This window comes from Aquarana catesbeiana, linkage group LG08 (genome assembly GCF_042186555.1).
Source record: "Aquarana catesbeiana isolate 2022-GZ linkage group LG08, ASM4218655v1, whole genome shotgun sequence".
Taxonomy (NCBI): Eukaryota; Metazoa; Chordata; class Amphibia; order Anura; family Ranidae; genus Aquarana; species Aquarana catesbeiana.
Window position 1 is genome coordinate 135,441,534 of NC_133331.1, and position 21,027 is coordinate 135,462,560.

Consider the following 21,027-nt stretch of genomic DNA (forward strand, 5'->3'; position numbering starts at 1 on the left):
CAGGCTCACTCTATTTCTAATCCATTTCCAGGCCGAAGAACGGATCCTCCTGATCCAATTTTGGTAGATGGGGAGGAGGAATTTGAGGTGGAGGCTATCATGGACCATAGGAAAAGAGGTAACCAAAATCAATTTCTGATAAAATGGAGGGGGTTTGGCCCAGAAGAAAATTCTTGGGAACTTGAGGACAATATTCATGCTGAAGATCTGTTGCAATCTTTTAAAAGGTCCCACCCAGAGAAATTTCTTCAAAGGGGCATCCAGAGGCTGCCCCTTGGGGGGGGGGGGGCAATGTCATGAAGATCCTGCCAGTAATGGGCGATCCAAATGCACGGGAACACGGCCACGGGTTCCACTGCGCATGCGCGCGCGTTCACGGGTGCTGTCACGCACGGGCACGCGCGCGCACTCCCGCTGGTGCCAGGCGGGCTATTTAAACCGGCCTGTCACACTCAATCCCCGCTGTCTGCTCTACAGCGTTCCGTGTGCCTTAACCTGATCTGACCTGTGTACTCTGTTATCTGACCCGGCTTCCTGTTAGACCATCCTGCTATCCTCCTGCACCAGACCCTCTTGGCTTGCCTGACCATCTCTCTGTGTAATCCCTGGTACCTCTGCTGCTCGACCGATACCGACCGATACCGATTCCAGTCCAGCGTTCCAGGCTACTACCTGCTGCTTTGTTCCTGGTTCCAGTCCAGCGTTCCAGGCTACTACCTGCTGCTTGTTCCTGGTTCCGGTCCAGCGTTCCAGGCTACTACCTGCTGCTTTGTTCCTGGTTCCAGTCCAGTGTTCCAGACTACTACCTGCTGCTTGTTCCTGGTTCCAGTCCAGCGTTCCAGACTACTACCTGCTGCTTGTTCCTGGTTCCAGCCCAGCGGTCCAGGCTACTACCTGCTGCTTGTTCCTGGTTCCAGTCCAGCGTTCCAGTCTACTACCTGCTGCTTGTTCCTGGTTCCAGCCCAGCGTTCCAGTCTATTACCTACTGCTTGTTCCTGGTTCCAGTCCAGCTCTTCAGTCCTGCTTACTTACCTGCTGTGGTTCCTGGTCCTCTCTGCATTCCAGTCTCTTCAGCTTCAGGTTCCAGAGGGTGCCACCACTCCTGAACTTCCGGTGACTGTTGATCCTGCCAGGCACCCATACCACTCCTCACTCCTGGGCCCTCTGTCTCCATTCCAGGGGAACGGGAGTGGGAGCTGTAAGGGAGGTCTTTCTCTGCACTTCAGGCTCAAAACCTACCAGGTACATGACACCTTAGCTCCGCATACGAACCAATCAGCGCTGCCTCTGTGGTGGATGCAGGGTTGGCCAGGTTCTCTGAGAACCACCATTTTACAGTTACTAAGACCGCTGCCCAGTAATATTTTAGAAAACAGGGTAAGGCCAGTCCCCGCAATGTACCTGGTAGTTGTAGAGTTGTTTTAGCTATTCTAGGAGCCTTCCCATTCCAAATAAATGAGGTAATGATACTATCCAAGTGTCTAAAGAAGGTCATTGATATAGAGACCGGGGTTTAGGTAATATAGGTAAGTATATTTGGGTAGTACCGACATCTTAATTAAATTGACCCGGCCTACTGTAGTTAGGGGTAAAGATTTCCAAGTGTTGCATCTTTGGGACAATTGATTGACCACTGGGTTTAAGTTAAGAGTTACATATTGTTTTAGATCTAGATAAATTTCCACACCCAAATATCTAAACTGGGGGACCCTCCGAAGCTGCCCATCCATCTGTGAGGAGGCAGATCCAATATGCAGAGGGAACAAGACTGACTTCCCCCAGTTTATACATATGCCAGAGTACTTCCCAAAAGTAATAATTAATGAAAGGGCCGCCTGCGGGGAAGTACCATCGTCTCTAAGGTACAGCAAGGTGTCATCAGCGTATAACGACACCTTTTCTTGCAGGGGACCCCGTATAATCCCCCGGACCTCAGGTGTAGCCCGGAGGAGGGTGGCCATAGGTTCAATAGCCAGGGCAAAGAGCCCCGGTGAAAGGGGGCACCCCTGCCTGGTTCCCCTGCTGAGGGGGAAGGTCTGAGAGAGAACCGTGCCTGTGCGTACTCTGGCCATTGGGGCCTTGTACACTATCCTGACCCAGGAGATGTAGACCGGACCAAACCCGAATCTGTGAAGGACTTCCCAGAGATAGCCCCACTCCACAGAGTCAAAGGCCTTCTCCGCGTCAAGAGAGGCCACTATTTCATCTTCAACATCTCCCTCCCCCGAGGCCAGGACAGCATACAGCCTACGAATGTTTATGTCCGTACCTTTGCCCGGCATGAAGCCTAACTGATTTTCATGTATAAGGGTGAGTATTATTTCGTTTAGACGCCTGGTGAGAATTTTAGTCAGCACTTTTGCATCTGAATGCATCTGAATTAAGCAGGGATATGGGCTGGCATGATGGGCATAATTGGGGGTCCTTCCCTGGTTTGGGTATTACCACTATAATGGCTTGTGTCATAGAGAGTGGGAGCTCTCTCCCTGTAAGCTACCCTCATATCTTGGGCTATAATAGGGTTAGAGGTAAGGGTGAACCTGGTCTCTAAGTCACGAGCTTTAGCCTCTGCTTCCTCCAGTAGAATCCCATCATTCCTACGTTCCCTAGCTATGGATGACATATAGCAACCTCTGATATAGGCTTTAAAGGAATCCCATACGGTCCCTGACGTAGAGGTGTTGGCGTTAATTAATCAAAAGTGTTTAATCTCCTTGACCATCTCCGCTTCTATAGTAGGGTGTTCAATCCAAAATCGAGACAGTCGCCATAGTCTATCTGCTTGCGGGGTAGTAGTTTGTACCGGACACATCAGCGGGGAGTGGTCAGAGATTCCCCGGGGGAGCATCTCAATGCCCATAATTTTGGGAAGCATGGGTAAACTGGCATATAGAAGGTCAATACGGGATAGTGTGTTGTAGGAGGAGGAGTGACATACATACGATCTGAGGGATGCTTCCATCGCCACACATGCTCCATTCCGAGCATCTGCGACCAACGGGACAGCACCGAGTCAGTGGCAGAATCCGGGGACAATTTATCTAAAGATGGGTTAGGAGGAATATTAAAATCCCCTGTGAGGATCACATTATCTGTGGGGAACTGAGCAATCAGGGTGATTATTTTCTGTAGCAGGGAGATATTAGCTAGGGGTGGCAGGTAGACACCTACCAATACCATTGCTACCGTATCTACGACAGCATGTAACAGCACATACCTGCCCTCCAGGTCTGTAAGAACATCAAGGGGTTCAAAGCTGAGAGATCTGTGTACCAAAATACTACCCCCCCTGGGCATAACTAGTGTATGTGGCGTGATAATGGTGGCCCACCCAAGGTCTCTTTAGTCCCAGTATTCTACCGCCCACCAAATGCATCTCCTGGAGAATACATATATGGGGTGTATATTTCTTAAGGTAATCAAAAACCAGAGATCGCTTGATTTTATGGTTGAGTCCTCTGACATTCCAGGACAAGAGTCTTATCTGAGCCATATCCTGGGAGGGCAGACAAGAACACCGGAGAACCATGTAAGTCTGGGACCCAAATGAGGCAACATCCTACCCGACACACAACCCGTCAGGGGGCCCTGCGGGCACCCGCAGGGAGGGAGCAGAGCAGGAGACTTCAAGACACAACCTAGTCCCTTGCTGTTATAGAGCCATCTGTATTTAAATGCATTCAAGCACATAAGAGAAAAAGAACTTTTGGACTTTTGTGTGATCATATGTAGGCAAGTCCGTTCGTTAGAAAGTCCGCCGCAAGTCCGCCAAAAGTCCGTCGAAAGTTTGTCGGACGGGCTGTCGGACTTTTGTAGCCGAAAAGTCAGACCGTGTGTACGCCCCATTATAACACTAAGCCATAGGAAGTTCTCCTATGGGGGCAGTGCGTAACCGACAACGCACCGGGTACAGAGTTCCTGACAGTGAAGGCAGGACACTCTGCAGTCCATGCTTCTTGGAGGCAACACTTGGTTAATGAATCACAGCATAAAACACAGTTTACTCCACTCAGTAATCACAGGACACAGGAGCGATCTCGCTCACTGTGTCCAATTACTGACAGTTCCTCCCACAGCCGGCGGAAGAGGAGAGGAGGGGAGCCGTCTGCGAGGGATGAAGGGGGTGTGGGGGTGTGGAAGAGAACACAGGGGCCAGGGGAGAACAGGGGGGATGGAGAAGGACACGGAGAAGGCTGGGGGAGGAGCACACAGAACAGCCGGGAATGATTGCTGCAGCAGGAGGGACAGCTGTGAACACCGATCTCCCTGTATAGCTTTTTAGCTGACAGCCACAGGAGGGAGAGAAGGAGAAGCGGCTGTCAGCTAAAAATCAATACAAAGGAGATCGATGTTTACAGCTGTTCCCCTCCTCACCGGTCATTCCCGGAAGTTTGCGAGGCACTTGTGGGTGTGCGGGAGCCGCAGCAGAAATGTGGGAGACTCTTTTACCTCGGGGGAGACTTGAGATGTCTGCTTTAATGTGAAGGGTAACTAGATTGCAAACAGAAACTCCTCAAGGGAAGTATAATCCTGCATGTACTGTAGTAAGCTCTCCCATATAATGCAAAGAAAAGTCTCTGGAACCCACAGGGTGGGTACTCACTGTGCCCTGTATACTGTGTTGCCACCTGCAGATCCTCAGATAAGCTTTCTGCATGCTTTCAGGAGGCAAGGCCAGAGGTCGCCCAGCCCAAGCAGGAGCTGGACTCCCCAAAAAAGAATTCTTTGAAGCTGCAAGTAATCACCCTCAGGCTGGGTCTTACACCCCCAGGTAAAAGAAAAAGCTTCTCTGTATCCAGGCCCCAGCCTATTTATACCCCTCTCAGCCCCCTGCTGGTCACTCACTCTCCTGACTGGAGATTGGCTGATGAGGCTGAATATATTGTGCATGCACCTTTTTTTGTAGCCGCACATGGTCATTTTGTACCATGGGATCCAGTGCAGGCAAAGGCACTGCATGTTCAACCTGTGTTTGGGGTGTCGTCAAAGTATAACTAAAGGCAAAACTTTTTTTTAGTTTTGGATAGAGTGGAGAGGAATTAGAATGTCTGTCAGTTTTTATTGCTGCCTGTGCTTCCGATTCATCCTCTCTATTTGTCTTGTTTACCATTATCATTGAAAGTGAAAGTAAAAGTAAATCCCAAATTATTGGTTGTTCCCAGAAAAGTAATAGAGGGGAAATATTCCAATGGGGACACTGGTTCCTGTGACCTAGGGGTCCCCAAGGAATTCCCCTTAATTTGTAAGGATTTTCTCTCACTTCCTGTTTGGCTATGGGACAGGAAGTGAAAGGAAATCTCCGCAATGGGACACAGATGGTAAAAAAAAAAATCTGACAGGAGTTATAACCGTCCCTTACTCTATTCAAAATGAAAAAAATTGTTTTGCCTATAGTTCTACTTTAACTTTGTATCAACACCTGCAGCGGATCGCAAGGCCAGAGCAATTGGAATGCGGTGCAGGGAATGCACAAGTATGGTGACGTTTCCTGCACCGCATTATCAATTTATATAGCCCGCCAATGCACCAAAATGGATTACAAATCTGTCAATTCGGTTGCCATTTTATTAGACGCAGCGTACCACAACCCACCATTACTACTGTGCATTGTAATGTGGAGCAGTGCACATGTAATGGAAGTGTGCATTGGGTGCCACTGAACATAAATGGCACTGTACTATAATAACACAGCACATAACCAATCAACATTTCAGCAGCTACTACCAACAAAACCTGCCTACAAAAGTTTTCCTCGCAACTAGTGGGCGTTACCAGAAGCGATCTAATTTTTAAGCCAATCAGAGAAAAGAGACATCCAAAAGCAGAAGTGCCCTGACACATTAGACACAACAGAGCGTCACTGAGCTCACCAAAGCGAGGCTTGGAGCGCACGGCTCATACAGGGGGCTCACTTGTGGTGCTGCCACGTCATCCAGCCCGAGCGTGACGTCAGAAATTACCGTAAACATGCTGCCCGGAGGGATGTGAGGAAACACATGGACCTGGATGAGGCTTTCCTGTCAGTCGGGGAATTCGGCTGCTATCAGAAGCGGCTCACCGGCTTCTTAGTGCTGCTGCAGGTCGGTGCTGTCATTGAGGGGGATGATATGTCTGGGTGTTCTGTGTAGAGGGAGCCTGGACCTGACACATTCATAGACATTCATGGTCCCACTCAGAGCTGTGACAGGCAGTGCCTGCTGCTGCAGAACCTCTTGGCAGTTGTTCATCCCTCAGTGGGACAGGAAGGAGTAAGGGAGACATCCCCAGTGTGAGAAGTATCCCATATCAGGATGTGTGGAGGATATGTGACAGCTGACAACACTGCCAGTCTCCGACATCTCATCCTCAACCTTGGCTGAGGATCGGACCAGAAACACCTCGGGTTAGGTTGTGGCCCAATCACCCACCTGGACTGACGTACAAACTTGGTGGCAGCTGTGTGCAGGTGGAATCCCTATCACTATAAAGTGGTGTGCACGCCAAATTCCTATAATGACAGGACCCCTATAAAGTGGTGTGCACGCCAAATTCCTATAATGACAGGACCCCTACACAGTGGTGTGCACGCCAAATTCCTATAATTACAGGACCCCTATAAAGTGGTGTGCACGCCAAGTTCCTATAATGACAGGACCCCTATAAAGTGGTGTGCACTCTATAATGACAGGACCCCTATAAAGTAGTGTGCACGCCAAATTCCTACAATGACAGGACCCCTATAAAGTGGTGTGCACGCCGAATTCCTATAATGACAGGACCCCTATAAAGTGGTGTGCATGCCAAATTCCTATAATGACAGGACCCCTACACAGTGGTGTGCACGCCAAATTCCTATAATTACAGGACCCCTATAAAGTGGTGTGCACGCCAAGTTCCTATAATGACAGGACCCCTATAAAGTGGTGTGCACGCTATAATGACAGGACCCCTATAAAGTGGTGTGCATGCCAAATTCCTATAATGACAAGACCCCTATAAAGTGGTGTGCCCGCCAAATTCCTATAATGACAAGACCCTTATAAAGTGGTGTGCCCGCCAAATTCCTATAATGGTAAGACCCCTATAAAGTGGTGTGCCCGCCAAATTCCTATAATGACAAGACCCCTATAAAGTGGTGTGCCCGCCAAATTCCTATAATGACAAGACCCTTATAAAGTGGTGTGCCCGCCAAATTCCTATAATGGCAAGACCCCTATAAAGTGGTGTGCATGCCAAATTCCTATAATGACAAGACCCCTATAAAGTGGTATGCACGCCAAATTCCTATAATTACAGGACCCCTATAAAATGGTGTGTACGCTATAATGACAGGACCCCTATAAAGTGGTGTGCACGCCAAATTCCTATAATGACAAGACCCCTATAAAGTGGTGTGCATGCCAAATTCCTATAATGACAAGACCCCTATAAAGTGGTATGCACGCCAAATTCCTATAATTACAGGACCCCTATAAAGTGGTGTGTACGCTATAATGACAGGACCCCTATAAAGTGGTGTGCACGCCAAATTCCTATAATGACAAGACCCCTATAAAGTGGTGTGCATGCCAAATTCCTATAATGACAAGACCCCTATAAAGTGGTATGCACGCCAAATTCCTATAATGACAAGACCCCTATAAAGTGGTGTGCATGCCAAATTCCTATAATGACAAGACCCCTATAAAGTGGTGTGCACGCCAAATTCCTATAATGACAGGACCCCTATAAAGTGGTATGCACGCCAAATTCCTATAATGACAGGACCCCTATAAAGTGGTGTGCACGCCAAATTCCTATAATGACAAGACCCCTAGAAAGTGGTGTGCACACTGAATTCCTATAATGACAATCCCACTTGTGTATTTAGGTTTTGTGCTGCCCTAGGCCCGACTAAATGCGTGTGCTCCCTAATTTAAATATGACCCACCCCTTTCTGTCAAGGCCACACCCCTTCCTGTTTAGGACCCACTCTGTAAACCACACTCCTTCAGTGCCTCATATCAGTGCTGCCTTATCAGTGGCCGTCAGTGCAACTTAAGAGTACCGCCTCATTAGTGGGTATCAGTGCAGCCTTATCATTGCCCATTAGTTCCGCCTCATCTTTGCCCATCAGTACAGTCCCATCAGTGCAGCGCCACCTCATCAGTGCCCAGCCCAACGTTGCAGCTTATCAGGGGCCACCAGTGCTGCCTATCAGTGCGGCCTATCAATGCCCATCAGTGCGGCCTATCAGTGCTGACTTATCAGTGGCAATCAGTGTAGCCTCATCAATTTCATAATATCACAGCTTATTAGTGTATATGAATTATTTATTGATTATTGCACAGAGCACTTTGCAGCACATGAATTTTTACTGAATGTGGACAGTTTAAAGCGGAGCTCCACCCAAACATGGAAGCTCTGCTTCCTGCCCCTCTCCCTTGCCACATTTGGTACCTTTCAGGGTGGAGGGGGGGGACGAACCAGGTACCTGTTTTTGACAGGTACCCTTCCCCAATTCTGGGAGATGGCACGAAGCGTCGTCCATTGGAAGTTCGGCCCCCCTCCTCCTTCCCTCGTCGGGCCATTCAGAAAGCGGCCCAAGGAAATGAGATACGCCTTCAGTACATCAGTATTGATCAACTTTCAATTATACATACCAGAGTTTGTAGACTGTAAATTTCACACAAACCAATCAATATACACTTATTGGGATTTTTTTTATTTAAAGACATGTAGCAGAATATATTTTGGTCTAGATTTATGCCAAGATTAGATTTTATTTAATATGTTTTATGACAGTAGAAAATATAGTTTTCCTTCAGAATTTTTAGTCTTTTTTTAGTTTATATCGCAAAATAAAAAAATTCAGCTGTGATTAAATACCACCAAAAGAAAGCTCCATTTGGGTGAAAAAAATGATAAAAATGAAATTCGTGTACAGTGTTGCATGACCACACAAATGTTAGTTAAAGTAGCACAGTCCTCAATAGCAAAACATGGCCTGGTCATGAAGCTGGTAATACCTTCCGCAGTTCAAGTGGTTAGAGTTCCACCAAAAAGTGGAAAGATCCACTTACCTGCTTCCTCTCCCCCTCCAGTGCCACATTTTGGCCCCTTTCGGGGGGGGGGGGGGGACAGGTACCTGGGTACAAATACCCTTCCCCACTTCTGGGAGACAGAAATGGGGACGGGGGTCCCTCCCTCCTTCCTCCGCCGCCGGAGGCAGAAAAATACAGTAAGCAATGATTTAATGAAAAATAGTTTACAAGGCTTAAGTAGTGGTTGTATGTGAACTTTTCTTTTTTTAAAAGGATATTGTTTAATGTCATTTTAAGTAAAAGTATTGAAGCCACTGGGGCAACATAAATAGCCAGGTGACTGGCTTTTTTTAGAAAAAAAGTTGACTGTGGAATACTGATGATTTTTTTTTATAACCGGTTCCTTTAGGGCCAGTTCACACCAGAAAGCGATGCGGAAAACCCATGTTTCGTGCCCGTGTCTTGCACCTTGTTCAAAACGCACTGGGCGTGCGATCTGCTGCAAATGTCAATAGATTCCTAACAACATCGCAAAAGTGGATCACATATGCAGTATGTTTGCCTGCACTAGATCACATGGTACTGTGGTACCATGTGATCCAGTTGCAAAGTAGCGCATGCACTACTTTTAGTGCGACCCAGTGTGATTTCCGCCCATTTAAATTAATGGGTTGAAAATTGCACTGCACAGGAATTGAACAGGAATGCAGAGAGCGTGTGCAATTCTAGGTGTGAAGGGACACTTAAAGTGGTTCTAAAGCCTTAAAGTTTTTTACCTTAATGCATCATTCTATGCATTAAAGTGGATGTAAACCCGATTTTTTTTTTTTTTTAATTAAGGCTTGTAACGTGTACAGTATAGGATTTCATGTCATCTGTGCCCAGTCTTGCCACAAAGAGTTAATCCAGCTCTGAGCAATCCTCTTATCTTTTTCAGTGAGTTAAAATCCAACAGAGAAATAGCAGTCAGTTCTTCCCCCTTGCTGTGAGTGACAGGTGATTTACATATCTCATTCCCCAGCCTTAGAGAGGCATTATGTGTAATGCCCACCCCCCTCCTCTCTTCCCAGCTACAATGATTATGTCACTGTCTCTGCCTCTCACATCTTCCACACACAGCTCTGTAGAATCATCCTATGTAGACTGCGGCGTATGTGCACATGCGCAGGAGTGACATGGGGCCATGAGCGCGCTCTGCTTCTTCACAGATCGTGCTCTGCCACTTCTGTGTGTGCGCTTTAGTCTCACCTGGCGCGAGGCAAGTCCTTGCAACGCTGGCTGGCCAGGGGAGTGTAGTGATGGGTGGAGGAGTCCTCTGACGTCATGACTCCGCCCACGAGCACCGGACAGCAGATCCGCCCACAGATTCGGGAGTATTGCGGGGCTCCACTAAGCTAAAGGGATGAATTATGACAGGTAAAGAGGCATGTATATCCTTCTAGATATGCCCTATGTTATTAAATTAGAAACCATTACAGTGGGTTTACATCCACTTTAAGGTGAAAAAACTTTTGTGCTGCAGCTCCCTCCAAGACACCCCCCCCTTTTTCTACCCTCGCCCGATCCGATTCAGCGATGTGCATGAGCACAGTGGCTTCAGCCGCTGTCTCTCTCCTCATTGGACAGATTGATAGCAGTAGCCATTGGCTTCCACTGCTGTCAATTAAATCCTGTGACATGGGAGCGGTGTCTGTGTCAATGGATGTAGCAGCAGGACTTGGGAGCGAGCCTACACGGGTGTCCCCAGGGAAAGCGGCTTTCCGTGGGGGCACTCGATGAAGAGGAGGGGCTTGGAGCGCCGGCGGGGGACCCCAAAAGAAGAGGATCAGGGGCTGCTCTGTGCAAAACTATTGCACAGAACAGGTAAGTATAGGCATGTTTAGTTTTTTTTTTTTTTTTTTTAATTATAAAAATAAACAACCACTTTAATCTGATTTTCATGTAATAGGTATCAATGATGGCAGATTGCTCTTTGAATTATATCAGCCTGGCATATGTTATCCACCTTGGCAGTTGTAGATCAGAGCTCCTGGACGTTGCTGGGTCCCAGTGCTCAAGATAAATATCCCCCAAAAAAGTAGTCCCATGTTGCCCATCTGCTTGATCGTAGGTTAAAAGCTGAGGGGGCGCAGCCAGTCATTAGTATGAAAACCTTGCCGTTTTGCACATGAAAGTACTTACTTTATAAGTTCTCTTTGTGTGTAAACACTTTCAAGCATGATACGGGTCAAGGTTTCCATATTCATGACTGTCGATGCCACTTGAGCTGTTAATAAATCTACAGTCAAGCAGATGAACGGAGCAGACCCACTTTTTTTTTTTTTTGACAAAATCTTCCACTTACTTGCAAGTCATGTACATTTACCCCTTAGCTTTAGCTGTTAGCTTTCACTTTGTGATGGCATCAGGATTGTTCTGTCACTAATGTGTGCAGATTGATATGTGATTATTCTATCTTCTAGACAGCCCCTTCTCCTTCCTGCATTTACAAGCTGGCCATTGACATTAGACAGCTGAATAGTGCAGAATATCAACGTGGTTAAACTGCTATGAAGATTACATCTGGCTTGAAGTAGATGGGCTGTGTTGGAAGTTTTCATGCATGGGTGTCAGGCAGCAGAAGGTATAGTTTGCTTTTGTTAGTTATGTGAGATGGTGGATGGCAGTGAAAGAACCAGAATGGAAGTAGCAGTGGGTGTAATGGACACTGTCACTCAGGTGTATTTTATCTGATGGCATGTGAAGGGACACCTGACACAAGTATGTAAACTGGGTTCTGTCTGTTCTGTATGCTTGTTCTGTGTCATGGTCTCAGAAAGTACTGAAGTCACACACAGTCAGGCAACTGGTATTTTTAAAAGGAGGTCGGTAATGGCAAGATTTCTTTCCATATGTCTCTCTATACAATTTTTTTATTTTTTTTTAATGAAAAATGTGCTCTTTGGCCTACACGTACAAATGTCTTTAAAAAGTAATTAATCCAGAAAACCCCCACCTATTGGACAAGTACATCATGCCAGGATTCTGGGTGGCCAGCTACGACAGAAGGCACCAGGGTATTACATAAGCCTCCCAGAAGCATCAGAAGCCGGACTGAGGTAAGCATTTTTGGAAAGGGGGGGCATGGCTTGCTGATCAATGGACAATTTTTATCAGCATTTTTTGCTAGAAAATGATCTAGTACCCTCAAACATTATATATTTTCTGAAAACAGAAGCCCTGGAGAATATAATATTTGTGCAGCTGTTTATCAAACACAAATTTGCAGGAAATAACACACACACACACACACACACACACAATGAATTTCAGTGTACACAAACACGATAGAATATCCACTTGCTGGTAAAGTATAAAAGATGCTGTTGTATTGAGTAAATTAATAACAAACATGTCATGACTCAAAATTGTGTGCACCCATGAAAAAGTAACAAATTAAAGTATCTTACATTTTTTTATAGGTGACGTTTTGAAAGCGTTCGGTTATCAGTGTAAAGTTTAAACGTAAATTATGTCCCTGCAGTACCTCACGTGTGGTGCAGTCGCTGTTTACATATGTGTGCAATTGTATTTGCCTGTATTGCGTGCATGTGTGCCGGGGGTTTGCTTTTCCATTTTTTTTTTTTTGGTTATTATTTTATTTATTTATTTTTTTTACACTTTCCTATTTTTAAAAAAAACTTTATTGCTCTCACAAGGGGGAAGCCCTTAACTTCAAAGTGATGGGGTGGCTGTAGAGCTGCCCAAATCACTTTTACTGAACAGCCGATCGCTGGCTGTAAAAAATGAATATATTTTCGAAGAACAGCCTTTCTTTATTTCCTTTCTGCTTCTCTGGTGTTTGCCTGATAGATGCTTGATCTTTAGGTGTATCTATTTCTGAGCTAAGCTGTCACTGCCTCCTTGCTTTGTGAGCATGCTTGTCTTTTACCACACACACAATAATGGATCATGTATTGCGCCATATATAGGCTGATGGGAGTAGTGACCGCAGCTCATAGCTAGGTGCCTGAAACGGCTGGATATAGGATTGTGTTCAGTGGTGGCTCCCAGTAATACCGACATTTTGTGTTAGTCAGGCATTGGTACCCCCTTTTCTTAGTGCCCTTTCAGCATATGTCACTGCTCTCCCTATCCTTGTAGGTGCTCTCTACTTCTCTTCTTTCCCCAGAGCAGGTTTGACGATTACCCAGATTCTGCTGTCCACCAGGTACCCTCCAGTCTGATGCCTGCCAGCCCATGTCGCCTTCCTGTTCATGTTCTTTCTTACTCTGCCCCCAGACCTCTTCTGCCAAGTCAGGGGGCAGTAAAGCAGAGGCTAGAATGCCTGTTTTTACTGCCCACTGGCAGCATGTGTGACATAGGCCTCACAGTTTTGTCCAACATCTCTCTGTAGCAATGAATAGTCATGAAAACATGTGCCCTTGCCAACCCAGCTTAAGTCTATATTGGCTCTCATTCACACTTGACACTTTGTAGCTCGAAAGTCAAAGCTCCAAAATGCTCTACAACCAAAATTCCAAATTCCAAATTACAACCAAAACCAAAATGCTGTGAAATTGTCCCCCTGTTCTAAATGGAGTGTTCAGGCGCCTGCAGCTCAATGCCTGAAACTCTAAATGGTACATGAACTACTTTTTAAAGTGGAACAAGGTGTCTTTTATCCGATTGAGTTCAATGGAGGCTTGTGAAAAAACATGAAGGTGTACTCATAACAAATCTATGGGCCAAAAATGTGTGATCCTGCCCTAAAGAAGCTCCTGTATGGCACTTCATGATTTAAATGCGTGAAAAAAGTGCCAAAAGGTCTCAAAAGTACCTTAATACGCTGTATGCAAGTGTGATTGTTGCTATGTGTACATTTAGGACAGGGTTTTGTCTCAATCAGTCTGTGCTAATTTAGTTGGAGACATGTAGACCCTGATGAAGAACATATAACTATATTAGTTTATCACTGCTTGATGGAGACACTTGCATTGTTATTAAAAATATCTTCTCAGTTTCTTTGTATTTCAGGAATAAATGATTCTATTTGATTTTAATGTTCTTTCTTTGCTTTGTCACCTCAGCAGTTGCTAGATTATTATACAGTTCAGATAGGAGTTCCTGCGAGCCTTGAGTATTTGCAACCCCATCGGGATAATTGGCTATCTAGACTAAAGTATGAAAGCTTTTTGTGGCAGCTTTTATTTTCAGAAATAACAAGATGGTTTGCAAATATTAATAACAGCTGTTTGCAATAATCTACTTTGCTTGGTTTTAGATGCAACGCTCTATATATAACTGTCACTCTAAAAAATTAAGTGCACTGTCGTAGTGTATTTGTAAAGCCAAAACTTTTTTAGTTAGTTTTGGATAAAGAAGGCAATGGTTAAAGTGGTTCTAAAGGTTCAAGGTTTTTTACCTTCATGCAGTCATGCTGTAAGGTAAAAAATCTTCTGGGTGCATCCTCGCTCCCCCTTTATACTTATCTGAACCTGATCTCGATCCAGCAATGTGCATGAGAGCACCGGCTCTTTGGGGTCCCTCTCTCTTCTCCTTATTGGCTCCCGCTACTGTCATTCACAGCCAGTGAGCCAAAGTGAATAGAGCGGGGGGGCTGAATGGACACACAGAGCGCGGTTCATGAGCGTGCCTGCTCGAGTGCCCCGTAACGAGAGGCTTGCTATTTGAGGCACTCAGCAGAGGTAGAGGAGCTAGGACTGCCGGCAGGGGACCCAAAAAGAACAGGATCGGGCTGCTCTATGCAAAACCATTGTACAGAGCAGGTACTGTAAGTATAACACGTTTGTTATTTAAAAAAAAAAATCTTTCCTTTAGAAGCACTTTAAGACACAGCGGGAAGTAAGAGCAGATTGCTCTAAAGCAAAGGGCCATCTATTTTTGGACAGTTACTACTAGAATAGGTTATTATACTGTATATAAAGATTTCACCATTATTCAGATGGATTCCCACCTTTTTGTACCTGATCACCAGGACAAATCTTGAGGGTTGAATCTTCTAGCAGGGACATGAGCACTGCATACCTGACAAGGGTGCTAGCCCCCTCACATTCTATCCAAAGCAAAATAAAATATACACTTTAAGGCTAGGTTCACACTTCCGCGTGTGGCTGCGGGAATCGCAGCAATACCCGCAACCACTCGCAGTGAAAACGCACTGCTCTGCGAAAGCGCAGGGCTGCCATTCATTCTGAATGGCACCCCCATGCATGTAAAATTGCAGTGAATTTCCTGGAACCATGGGGGAATCTCATGGTCAAAAAGACTACGCAATTTCCCTGCAACTACGTTTTTGAAAAGATACAGGCATGGAAATGCCCAAGCAAACGCAACCTGCAAAAAACGCATAGGCGTGAACCTAGCGTAACTGTTTTATAAATTTTATTTATTTTTTTTTTACTAATGTTCCCTAGAAGTATATGAGCATTCAGCTTTGGTTTATCTTGAAAATCTGTCAAATCAATTTGCAGTTGCTGTACTTCAATCATGCTTCACTGGTAGTACTAGAAATACAGTTGTTACATAAGAAGTTTAGTTGCCGAAAACCTTGCAGTCTGTTAACCCGAGAAAGCTTGAGGGTCAAGCTCTATTAAAATTCAAGTCTGTTTCAAATTGCTGAGCTGTGAAATATGTTAATACTGGTTAGAAAAGAAAAACCTAGCTCTCCTGTTTGAATCTTGTGGTGGACAGAATCCTGCTGTCTTCAGCTGACTTACATCTTTTCCTCACTTATAGGAATATGTATGGCTCCAGGATATACAAATTTGCTCAATAAATTTCTATAGTAAGCTAGGCAATGTTTTAAGAATACAGATGATTCAGTATCACTGTATTGCTGCCACCTTACCGCAGCTGGTACCCAAATCAGCCTATATGAGGGCTAAATAATTATCCATTGATCCGCTGGATAAAGTCTGTAGACCAGTCTTTCAACTTTTTTACAGCAGAGAAACCCTTGAAATATTGTCAGAAACTATGAATCGGACCGAGACAAAAGTACAGTTAAAGTGGTTGTAAAGGTTCCTTTTTTAAAAAACAAAAAAAACAAACATGTCATACTTACCTCCACTGTGCTGTTCGTTTTGCACAGAGTGGCCCCAATCCTCATCTTCTGGGGTCCTTTGGCGGCTGTCTCGGCTTCTCCCCCGCAACCGCTCTAGGAGCCGCTCTCCCAAGGGGGTTAGCTTGCGGGCGCGCTCCCGTGATACAGTCGGCGGCTATAGCCCGGTCAAGAAGCCAGCGCGTTCACGACGCAGGACTTTCGAGGGCTCAGGTAAGTAAACGGGGGGCTGGGGGGGCGCTAATCGTCGCATGTTTTTTCACCTGAATACATTAGGTGAAAAAACATATACCTTTACAACCTCTTTAAATCAGACTTGTTTAATAATAAAAGTAAATGGAACAAACGTAGTCAAAACATAGCCAAAGTTCGGTAACTGGAATGGATAGTCAGACAAGCCAGAAAGTCAGGAAGCCAGAGATCAGTGTAGTGGAACAGCAAGCAGGATCTGGAGCTAAAAGGAATGTCAGCCAAGCAAGTCTTTAACAGGAATGCAAGAGATAGTCTCTGTGATGTTGACCAAGGTGAAGGCAGAGATCATCTGGGCTGGACAGCTTAAGTAGGCAGGACTGACGAGCAGGATATCATCAACAGGTGAGTCACTGTGGAGAGATAGGAGCTGGAAATTAGCCGACAGCTGAGCGGCTAGCTCAGAGGAAGGAATGGCTAAGCCCAGCCCTGACAAATATAATTAAAGGTCTATAGAATAGACCCCAGGTCTCTTAGTAAAGAGTATCTGTCACTGCCTGTTGTTCATTCCTTCTAATAGCAATAAAGTAAAAAAAAATTAAGAGACAGAGTGAAAAACATCATTTAAAATAAAATAAAATTAGAAAAAAAATTAACGTGCTCGTGTCCTCCTTGTGCTAACGCGAAAGTACAAACTCATACGTAGGTCCTGCATGCATATGTAAATTGTAATCGAACCACACGTGAGATATTGCTAAGGACATCAATGGGAGAGCAATAATTCTAGCACCAGACCCCCTGTTTAACTCTTAACTGGTAGACCAGTCTTTCAACCCTTTTTCACCAGAGGAACTAGAGCTGCACGATTCTGGCTAAAATGAGAATCACAATTTTTTTTGCTTAGAAGATAGATCACGATTCTTGTGGCGTAACATCATCTTTCACATTAAAACAAAAAAAAAACTTTAACTTTACTGTTTCGTTTTTTTTTTTTGGTCATTAAAGTGTATTTTTTCCCAAAAAATTGCGTTTGAAAGACTGCTGGGCAAATACAGTGTGACATAAAATATTGCAGCAATTTTCATTTTATTCCCTCTCTGCTAAAATATATATATAATGTTTGGGGGTTCCAAGTAATTTTCTAGCAAAAAATATTGATTTTAATTTAAACAAATGTCAGAAAAAGATTTAGACTTTAAGTGGTTAAACTTCCTGCATTTACATGTTGTTAAAAACATGGCAGGCTGCCTGGATGTTTTCTTTACACAGAATTGTATCCCTTTGATCTAAAAAAGACGAGTGAGACACGGTTCACACTTGTGCGATGCCAGACATCGCATGCAATTCACAGAGCACTGCTGTTCACATTACATGCAATGTCTGTGCGGTGCGATATCAGCCATACACATAGTATGGCTGATATCGCACCGCATTCGGTCCAAACACGCACAGGACCCTTTTTTCTGTTCAGACCAGAATCGGATCGCATGTGTGTTCACACATATGAGATCCGATTCATGTCCGAACTGTCAGTACGCAGTGCGATATGCAAGCAGAACTGAGGGTGTCGTTAACAATGTATTGACACTCCCTAGCGATTTGCATATGGCAGTGTGAACTGACATGTGAGTCGGTGCGATGCGGGAACCCACAGTGGATTTGCGGTGTTCTCGCATTGCACAAGTGTGAACCGGGCCTTAGTTACAATGTTTCATGTTAAAAACTTGGCAGACTGCCCGGATGTTTTCTTTTGACAGCTGAGTGAGCAGATAAGTCTCTCCACGTGTTATATGAAAGAATCGGCAAACTCTGCAATAGAGATCGTCAGGGGGGTTGAATCGAGATCACGATTTTTTATTTTTTTTTATTTCAAAAGATTTTTATTTTGGAAAAAAAAGAAAGTAAACAAGACAGAAATGTACTTTGTCAGGTATAAGCAATGAGAAACAGTGCAATGCCTAAAAAGTAAATTCTACATCGGTTGCCGTAGGCGGGGAGTTCAAATTATCAAGGACTCAAGAAAGCTTTAACCTGAAAATCATGGGTTTTCTCACCAGCCAGCACCCCGAATGGGACCATACTGTGCCGGGGTGAGGAAACTCTTATTGGTCTCGATGGTCTGAGCTCTCCCAATGAAGGCGCGTAACACATCCGAGTCTACATCTTTGAGAGCTGAGAGAAAATGTAAGATACAGGGGGAGTAGGAATTGAACATTTCCTTGCCCCGCCTTAAATGTTGACACTGAACATATACAAATCTGAGCTAACAAAGTACCCATGTAAATTTAAATAAAACAAGGTCTAGAGTTGACCTAAAGAGGAGAGAATAGGAGAAAAGAGAAATGGAAGAAAAAGAAAAAAGGGATGAGGGGAGGGGGGAGGGAAGGAACACCACTTATGCATTCAGGATGTGTTTTGTGTGGATCTATTAGAAGGACCAAAAGGTACACCTACCAATTGGGCTCATGGTTCCCAGATGTTCTCAAATTTCTTAGCAGTATCCTGGACAATACTGGAGAGCTTTTCTTGGGACATTATCCAGGATATTTTCCTTTTAGCTGCTGGGAGAGAAACTCCCATCTGTTTCCAGGCTCTGGCGATTGTGAGTTTAGCCCCTAGCAGCACAAAGTGTACCAGTTTGTGTGAGGATTTAGAGATCGAGGCGTTAAGAAGGGCCACCATAGGAGTTCTGGGAATCCGAGTCTCCACCAGCTCATCCAATATATTGAATATTCTTTTCCAGAAGGAACGAATTCTGGGGCAACAACAACCTCTGAAACACAGAGGGTCCGCCGTAGGAAAGATGGAAGCCAGTCTGGAAGGAGTGTAGTACCATCTGGAAATCACTTTCAGGCTGGCCTCCATCAAAGTGGTATTCAGGACACCCTGGAAGGATTTGAAACAGGCCCTCTGCCAGTTCTCCAGGTTCCATTTAAATTGGAGCTCGGACTCCCAGGCTTCCATGAAAGTCGTTTTCGAGCATGGCGAGGTAAGTGACGAGTAGATCACCGAGATCCCACCCTTCTGGTCTCTGGCTTGACCGCACCACATTTCATAGTCAGTAAATTTTGGGGGTAGGTCTTTGTCTTTACATAGCAATTGCAAGAAATGAGAAATTTGGCTGAACCTAAAGGTTTCAGATAAGGGGAGATCAAGCGTTTTGGTGCAGTGTTTTAGGGTGAAGGGTCCTGTGGCCGTGAAAAACTGTCCGATCCTGTATAGGCCTTTATCCACCCACCACTTGAAGGCCATAACATTTTTCCCTGGGGGGAAGTCTGGGTTATTATAAATGTGAGTGAGGGGTTTATAAGCTGAAACTAAAGCTTCTGAGGAGCGGAGGGAGTCCCATAGAGCAAACAAGTGGGAGAGAGTAGGTGCAAGTATTGAGGGTCTGTTTTTTGGGGGTATCCAGAGAAGGAAGTCTAGTGTGAAGTTAGGAACTGCATGTTTTTCTATTGTAACCCAATCAGGTTTCTCGAAATTAAAATAGACTGTTGACAATTGGGCTAATCTGGCAGCTTAAAAGTATTTGTAGAGGTGGGGTAGTCCCAGTCCTCCTTTTTTCCTATGTAGGTAAAGGGTTCTTTGGGGAATTCTGTAACCTGCCTTACCCCAGATAAACTTTAGAAGTTTGCTTTGAAAAGATCTAATATGGTCCCTCTGGATAGGGGTGGGTAAGGAACGAAACAGATATAACAATCTGGGAAGTAATGTCATTTTTATTGAATTTACCCTCCCCAGCCAAGAAATATTATTTTGGGACCAGGAGTTTAGGTCTGCTTCTAGCTTACGGTATATGGGGGGATAGTTATGGCCATATAGGGTTTCAGTTTTAGCTGTTAGGTTAATTCCTAAATATCTGATGGAGGAATCGCTCCATTTGAATTGAAAGTTCTGTCGTAAGAATTCAACAGTCTCGGCTTGTAGAGAGATGTTTAGCGCTCGTGATTTTGAATAATTACTTTGCAAACCGGACCATTTAGCAAAGTCATCTAAGGTATGGCATAAGTTGGGAAGGGAGGTTATGGGGGAAGTAATAAATAGAAAGACGTCGTCCGCATATAGTCCACATTTGTGAATTTGGGAGCCGCAAGACACTCCCTTGATGTTTGGGTTATGACGAATTGCAATGGCTAGCGTTTCAATGGTCATAGCAAATATGAGCGGCGAGAGTGGGCATCCTTGTCTAGTCCCTTTTTTGATTGTGATGGGTTTGGAATAATATCCTTGTAGGCGTATACTGGGATTGGAATAAAGTGCCGTATCAGACCTAGGAATCGTTGGCCAAATCCCCAGCGCTCCAGAATGACAAAAATGTATGGCCATGAGACAGAGTCGAAGGCCTTTTGTAGGTCCAACGACAGGAGCATACCAGATTGTTTAGGACCTCCCTCCCAGTTAGTTTGTAAAATGGAAACCAGATCTATGGCCCGCCTTATTTGATCTGGGCCCTGTCTGCCCGGGATGAAAACCACTTGATCCTTGTCGATTATATATATTGATGAAGGAAGCCATGCGGTTAGCAAGAATTTTAGTCAGAATCTTGATATCACAGTTAATAAGTGATATAGGGCGATAGTTTCCTACATCTTCCGGATTCTTATCCGGTTTAGGGATCACTGCAATGTATGCGGTGTTAAGTTGTGGATCAAGTGGGTCCCCCTTTGTTTTAGAGTTGAAAAAGTTTGTTAGGTGTGTGGCTAAGGTGGTGGAAAAGGCTTTGTAATAGGGGTTTGACAGTCCATCCGGGCCAGGTGCATAGCCAGTCTTCAG

General features: G+C 44.9%; 1 protein-coding gene across 6 annotated transcripts in view; it reads left to right on the forward strand.

Annotated features, from left to right (window-relative positions):
• The first annotated feature begins 5,801 nt into the window (after positions 1 to 5,801).
• The window catches only part of LOC141106055 (solute carrier family 22 member 15-like), a 658,271-nt gene continuing 643,045 nt past the window's right edge, over positions 5,802 to 21,027 (forward strand). For all 6 annotated transcript variants that reach the window (XR_012235678.1, XM_073596433.1, XM_073596429.1 and 3 more), the window contains exon 1: positions 5,802 to 6,080. Coding sequence is in view for 5 of the 6 variants with exons in the window: in XM_073596433.1 (XP_073452534.1) it covers positions 5,997 to 6,080 (84 nt within the window). In the remaining variant the exon portion in view is untranslated. The remainder of the gene's footprint in view (positions 6,081 to 21,027) is intronic.